The sequence below is a fragment of the Dioscorea cayenensis genome, chromosome 4 (assembly GCF_009730915.1).
Source record: "Dioscorea cayenensis subsp. rotundata cultivar TDr96_F1 chromosome 4, TDr96_F1_v2_PseudoChromosome.rev07_lg8_w22 25.fasta, whole genome shotgun sequence".
In the NCBI taxonomy this organism is placed as follows: Eukaryota; Viridiplantae; Streptophyta; class Magnoliopsida; order Dioscoreales; family Dioscoreaceae; genus Dioscorea; species Dioscorea cayenensis.
In genome coordinates, this window is record NC_052474.1 from 18,425,320 (window position 1) to 18,432,326 (window position 7,007).

Here is a 7,007-nt window from a genome sequence, read left to right on the forward strand (position 1 = left end):
CAGGTTTTTAGCTTCAACGATAGATGAGACGATATTAGTGAAACGTCGTGTGAGGTTTCTGAGGATTTTGGTCACCACCATCTTCTCTGGGAATTCTTATCCGAGCACTTTGATTTGATATACTATATTAAGAACTCTGGTGATGTAATCTTCAATTCTTTCTCCATGTTTCATCTTTAGTTGCATCAAGTTCTTGATGTAATGAATGGAACTTAACTGAAACATTGTTTGTGTTACCTTGGTATTGTGGTTTCAACACATCCCATGCTTGTTTAGCTATGGTAGCTTCTGTAATTCTGAGGAGAAACTCGTTTGTCCAGGTTCTGTTGAATTAGACACAATGCTTTGGCATCTTTCTTCACGACTTCAGCAAGTCTATTGTTGTCTCCTTCTTCTGCAAAGCCTTTCTTAACAATGTTCCATAGATCCTTGGATTTAAATGTTGTCTTCAAATCCATAAATTGTAGTCTTCTCCCTTGAAGAGAAGTACATCTAGTTGAGAAGAATTTGAAGATGAGCTGCCAGCCATCTTCAGGCTTTGTTGCTATCTCTGATACCATTGTTGATAAGATCACAAAAGATTGTAATCACACGCATTACAAGATTTCAGTGTAGATGGAGTAATGAAGCTGAATTCTCATTAGCATAACCAAACTAGAACATAACAAGGAAATATATAGTAGAGAGAACAATACAAAAGTGCTGACACAACACACAAAAGTAATACTAGCTCAAAAGTAAACTAGTCACCAATGGCATAGCTTTACTCGATTCTCTATTGTCCAATCAGCATGCATTTGTACATAGTAGCCAACATTCACAGAATGGTCAACTTCCGTAGCCATAATGCTTCTGAGTAGACTTATTCAACAAATAGAACACTGCTTAACCAAACAATTATCTTTAGCTTTTAATTTCGAAAATACCACAAACAACTCCATCCATTCATTAGTAAATGGCACAGATATATGAACAAGGTGATTCCTTGTGCTGCGTGGCCTGTGGGCTGGGTGGAGGCTCTCTTGTAAATGCAGGCGTTCTGGCACCAACTCCAATTCGAACAAGGAGGAGTCTAGAATGGCCGGAAGAATGGAACAAAGACTGGGAGGCCTGCCAAGAGACTGCTTTAACCATGTTAGGATCAAACAATATTCCTTTTGAATTCTCCAGTGCCAAAGTTATGAAGCAAGTAGTGGAAGAAGATATTGAAGATTGTAAAGCAGATCCAATGAAACTCGAGTATTAATTTTGGTCAAGAATCAATGGTCCAAACCAAGGGAGCTCAAGATACAGGAAGTTGCTTAGCTTGCGGAAATTGTCTATCTGGTTGTCCTTATAATGCAAAAAACTCCATTGACAAGACTTACATAAGTTCAGCTATCCAGGTAGGCCTTTCATCTTAATTTATTCATTTATTTTATTGCTTCTCATAGCAGCTTCTTAATTCATTCCCCTTTCAGGCAGGATGTGTTGTCAAACTAGAAAGTGAAGTCCATTATATTATAAAGACTGATCATGGAAATGGACCAAATGGTGAAGAAAATAAGTGCAATGATAGAAACGAACATAGAAGATGGCGAATTTACTTTGATAGTATTGAACATGCATTGGCGGATTTTGTAGTTCTTTCAGGTATGAAAATAACAAAGGTCTTCTTCAACGTACAAAAGCAGAAAAATATAGCATTCTGAAATATTTCTTGCAGCGGGAGTTTTAGGCACAACTAAGATATTGTTTGAGTCTGAGAGAAGAGGATTGAAGCTTTCATCAAGACTCGGACATGGCTTTAGCTGCAATGGAAACAATGTGGCTTATGTTGCTGGAAGCCAAGCACGGTTGAATGCTTATGGTTTAAACTAAAAAGCAATTTACAACAATACCGTTACTGGATCGTCCAGGACCAACAATCACTTCTTCCTACACTTCTTCAGCAGGCTTCACAATCCAGGTTCAGAACCTCTCAAATAAATAGATAATTAAAATTAAATTGCACGCATGGGCCAATAGGATAATTAGTATGTTCATCTTACAAAGTCAGCAAATTTATTAGTACTCAAAATATATTCATCTTTGTCATATATCTTGTTTCCATCCTTTGAACTGCTAATTATTTTATATATGTTACGAATTCTAGAACTCCCTCTAACAGTGGATTAGGTGATCTGATATGATTTGTAGACTGGAGTCCTGCCAACATCATTCCCTTATATGTTGTTCAAAGGTATAACAACCTATGGATGGCCAAATGGTTGTTGGTTTCTACAGGGGTTGATCGACAAGGTGAAGCATTTGATGGGATTAAAAGCTAGTCAGGCCATGGTGCTGAATGTAATGGGATATGATTCATGCGATGGAAGAATAACTTTTGATAAAGAGACGAATAAGATCAGATTCACACAAGCACATGATCCTTTACTTCTGCGAAAAATTCAGGCACTTCAAAGCATTTCTAAGAAGCTAGGCGGGATGTTGTTCATGTCAAGGTATAGGAGCACATCAGTTCATCTTTTAGGAGGGTGCAATGCAGCTTCAGATTCTTTAAATGGTGTTTGCAATCCTAAAGGTCAGGTGTTTGACGTGAGCGGTGATCAACCTGCAAGACATGAGGGCCTATATGTGTGTGATGGCTCTCTAATCCCATGTTCAGTTGGTATAAACCCAATTCTCACAATTACTACAACCTCTGAGTACATTAGTAAGCACTTAGTACAAGAGGTCCTAAATTTCAAAAACAGATTTAAACAGAATGAAGTTATGACAACAGGATTAGTAGAACTTGCTAATAGCACAATGCATTCAAAGATATCCGGCATAAATAATAGTAGGTTGGACAAAGGACTACAATCTCATCGTGAAGTTCAAACAATGAAGAGCAAAGAGAATGTCACTTTCAAAGAAACATTGAAAGGTTTCATCGGTGGCATGCCCTGCATAGCATATCTTGCAGTGAAAATAAACTTGCCGGGCCAGCTAACCTTTTCACAGAACAATATAGATAAAACATATGAGCATTCACTTCTCAGAGGAAAGGTTGGTGGATATGTTGTATTCCAAACAATAAACAAAGAACCACTATATGTTATAGATGGAGAAATAGACATGCTTGCAATAAATAATAGAACTCCGTATACACAGTACATGCACTATAAGCTAGTTTTAGCATCAACTTCTGGTTCAAGGTAGTGGATCTCTCTCCAAACTCGAGTAATCTTACGATATTCTTAGTTTTACAGGAATACTTGCTTATAACATATCTTCATTTGACAAATGCAGGTACCTACTGGAGGGAAAGAAGGTGATGAATCCATATATTCTGGCCACATATGCTTGGAAAGAGTCCAAGACTTTGCATGTGACTTTTAAAGAATTCACTGGAAAGGATGACAAACAGTCCAAAATATGTGGGGATAATAACCAACAAAAGGTTGATCTTAATGGAGAACTTCATTTGTCAGTACTTGAGCTTCTTAAGAGCTTAATAAGTATGCAAGGGAATCAAAAAGGGCTATTCGTATGCCTTCTCTTGCAAAGCCTATGGAGGACATACATCTTACAAATACCTAGGAACGCTGAACCAAAATTTACAAATTTTGACAAGAACAATAAGACATATCCCACCAGCTGCCTTCATGAATTAAAAACAGGTAATTGAACTAATTGACACCAAAAAAAAAAAATTCAAGAATCCCATGATTCAAAATTGTTAATCTTGGTTTTGAAATGAAACAGGAGATGGCTGTCTCATCAGTTGCCAACAATGGAGATGCAATCTAAAACCATGGAAGTCAAAAAGAGTACATGGATTTCCAATTCTTCTGCTTAATGGACATTCCACAGAAAGCTTTTATCTACCGACTGAACCAACAGATTTAGTAAGAACGTTACTAGAAGAAGGATATGATACATGGAACCTTCTAACAAGAACTCACCCTCAACATGCTTCAAATAAATTTACAATTGAAGATATTGCAAAATTTGACATTCCTGCAGGTGTCTATTGAACTTACAACTGAACTTCTAGAGAACAATTATACAATTTTTCTTCCTTACCTTATGGAGATTATTTGTCGCAGCAATCACCAAGATTCAAGAGCTACATGGCCCAAAAACCAAAATCCATGTGATAGCACATTGTGTTGGAGGCTTAGCAATTAATATTGCTCTCCTTGGAGGCTATGTCTCTGCTGCTCATGTTGCCTCTCTCTCTTGCATCAACTCCTCAATGTTTTTCAAGCTAACAACATCAGCCCTTCTTAAGATGAGGCTTCCTCTCATTCCAGTAAGTTATCTAAGAACTAGTCTCCAGCATGCCTGCACAAATTATTAGCAAGGTTATCCTTGTTCTTACCATATAAATAGAAAGAGCATGCAACTCTCACTCAAAAAAGTAATGAACTTCAAACTTCAAACTAAGTTTATCACATTAACTGGTAGTCCCATTTGCTTCCCAGCAAAATTCTAGTTAAATAATTACTGCAGATAAATTCTATAAACACAACTTATGTTGTTCTAACTTCTTATGCATCATGATTCATGGATATTTTAATAATAATTACCACAAATAACTATTGGCAGATAAGCATGGCGGTTCTGGGTAAGAACAAAATCATATCTATGTCTGAGGAGCCCAATGAGAGCTTTAGGCACTGGTTAGTGAAGTCCATTGTGAGGCTGATACCACAATATGAACGTTGCACCTTAAGTGGTTGTGATCTATTATCAGGTATCTTTGGAAACACTTTTTGGCATGACAATGTGACCCCAAAGCATTCATGAATGGTTAATCAAGCAAAAAGTCACCAGGCTTCCATTGTCAGCATTCCCACACCTCCGGAAAATATGCATCTCAGGCTTCATTGTTGATCCTAAGGGAAGAAATGAGTATTTAATCCACCCTGAGAGGATGGCATTACCAACACTCTTTGTTTCAGGTGGAAGAACCCTTTTGGTAACACCAGAAACAACATTTTTGGCTCACAAGTATATGAAGCTCCACCAACCTAAGTTTAAACACAAGAGAGTGGTGATAGAAGGTTTTGGGCACTCTGATCTCTTGATTGGAGAAAATGCACATAAGAAAGTATTCCCACATTTCCTTTCACACATTAGATCAGTTGAGGAAGGAACAGCGACAATAGAGGGGAAGGACTCATTGTTGTCATGGGATGGCACACATGATGGAGATGACATGTATAGATCTTGGAATTATTTTTTGTGTTTGATGATGCTTCTAGCGCTTACAATTGTTGTGTCATACATACTATAGTTGATGAAGTATCTGAAGAATGGTGCTATGTAACCAAGTGTCATTCATGATAAAGATCAAGCACAAGTGGCTTTTGTTCTTGTCTCTAAGGTGGTTGATGATTCTGCTATGTTCATAATTAATTAATGTTCATTTGAACTCAACTGTAAACTTCTTCTGTATGGAAATTAAAAGGTTCATTTTTTGGTCTGTACTTTCTTAGAATTTTAGCAAGGTTCATCTTGAGAAAAAGAATTAAATATTAAAGAAGAAGAAGAAAGAAGAGGTTCAAAGATGGATTTTTCATAATAACAGCATCATAAATTTAGTAGCCCTACATCGCTCTCTAGTGAGATCATGCCTTAGTAACAGATTCAGTAAAAATTTATGGGATTTTTATTTACTGCTACGGTGATTTTGATATCTTGATGCCTATCAAGCTAATCCTCACGCCAGTAGTAAATTCAGATGAATTAGAGCACGCGTGGACTTTTGTTAATGCTATACTCCCTCACTCTGATTCTACACGCCGTAAATCCATAGATTAATAACTAAAATCGGAGGAGAAATTAATCACATCATACTATTATAGTGATTTGAACAAGATGAACATTCAACAATTGATACCAACTTAGCAATAAAAGTCACAAATTAAAATCTGTTAAGCTATCACAGCTTAAAGATAGAAATCAAGAGAAAGTCTGTAGGGTTTGAGAAGGGAAAGGAAGACAAGGGAAAGTTAGAGAGAGATCTTCATTACCAAAATCCAAGCTTTAGCCTTACCACCCACTCCTGCCTACATATTGACCTTGTCACGTGACTTCCAAATACTATGCCAAAAGATTAGCAACCCAAACTGAATTAAGCTAAACAAAAACACATATTAGCAACAAGATTAAGCTACACAGAACACCAGAAAACCATTCCGCTTGTGACAATACCCCTCCCTGGAAATGCTTCTTGTCCTTAAGAAGCACTATAGCACTATAGAGAGCACATCCAATGAAATAGAGAGGAACAAAGCCTGAAGCGAATTCATGTCTTCCCATGTAGCATCCTTCTTAGGGAGGCCTACTCACTGCACAAGGGCCTGAAGCCCAGCTACATTACCCTTTTCATAGATGTGGTGATCTAGCTAATATCTTCACAGGTTCCCTCAACACTTGCCCATCAGGACCAATTGGTGGCAGGAATGGATTCAACACCTCTTGAGCTCCCAATTTTCTGTTTGAGTAGAGAGACATGAAATGTAGGATGAACTAAACTGCCTTTCAGAAGAGCAAGTGTATGTGCCACCTTTTCGACTCGAGTCAACACTTGAAAAGGCCCAAAGAAAGCGAGGAGCTAATTTTTGGTTGAGTCTTGTAGCTGTTGATGTTTCACGATAAGGGTGGAGCTTTAGATAAACCCAGTCACCTACTGCAAACTCTCTTTCACTGCGGTGCTGATTTGCATACCACTTCATCAGTTCTTGAGCAAGCTGCAAATTGGTTTTGATTGCGGCCAACATGGCAGCCCGATCGGAAACAAACTACTGAGCCTTGTGGTGGCCAAGAATTAAGAGTCGGTGGAAATTCACTTGCGGAGGAGGAAACCGATAGAGTGCCTCGAATGGGGACATCTTTACAATAGTATGGAAGGAGGTGTTGTACCACCACTCTGCCATAGGAAGCCATTGAACCCATTGTTTTGGCTTGTCAGGACAAAAACATCTCAAGTAAGTGTCCAAGTATTGGTTGACTCTTTCTATTTGGCCATCAAA

General features: G+C 38.0%; 1 protein-coding gene across 3 annotated transcripts; it reads left to right on the forward strand.

Moving 5' to 3' along the window:
• Window positions 1–999: 999 nt before the first annotated feature.
• LOC120258220 lies at window positions 1,000–5,346 on the forward strand. Of its 3 annotated transcripts, XM_039265582.1 has the most exons (9): window positions 1,000–1,385; window positions 1,461–1,632; window positions 1,706–1,948; window positions 2,179–3,179; window positions 3,274–3,644; window positions 3,730–3,990; window positions 4,074–4,279; window positions 4,576–4,649; window positions 4,724–5,346. In XM_039265582.1, exons 4-9 carry the CDS (start codon window positions 2,209–2,211, stop codon window positions 4,749–4,751), a joined length of 1,911 nt encoding a protein of 636 aa, XP_039121516.1. In that variant the 5' UTR covers window positions 1,000–1,385; window positions 1,461–1,632; window positions 1,706–1,948; window positions 2,179–2,208; the 3' UTR covers window positions 4,752–5,346. The 3 variants fall into 3 exon arrangements, with proteins under 3 accessions (XP_039121516.1, XP_039121514.1, XP_039121515.1); XM_039265580.1 differs by having other exon boundaries at window positions 4,576–5,346; XM_039265581.1 differs by having other exon boundaries at window positions 1,465–1,632; window positions 4,576–5,346.
• Window positions 5,347–7,007: the final 1,661 nt, after the last annotated feature.

Excerpts from the sequence above, each read along its gene's own strand:
- LOC120258220 (XM_039265580.1), top strand. The coding sequence starts at position 2,209 with ATGTTGTTCAAAGGTATAACAACCTATGGATGGCCAAATGGTTGTTGG. Across the intron at positions 3,645-3,729 it reads CCTTCATGAATTAAAAACAG|GAGATGGCTGTCTCATCAGT; the intron begins GTAATTGAACTA and ends GAAATGAAACAG. Across the intron at positions 3,991-4,073 it reads AAAATTTGACATTCCTGCAG|CAATCACCAAGATTCAAGAG; the intron begins GTGTCTATTGAA and ends TATTTGTCGCAG.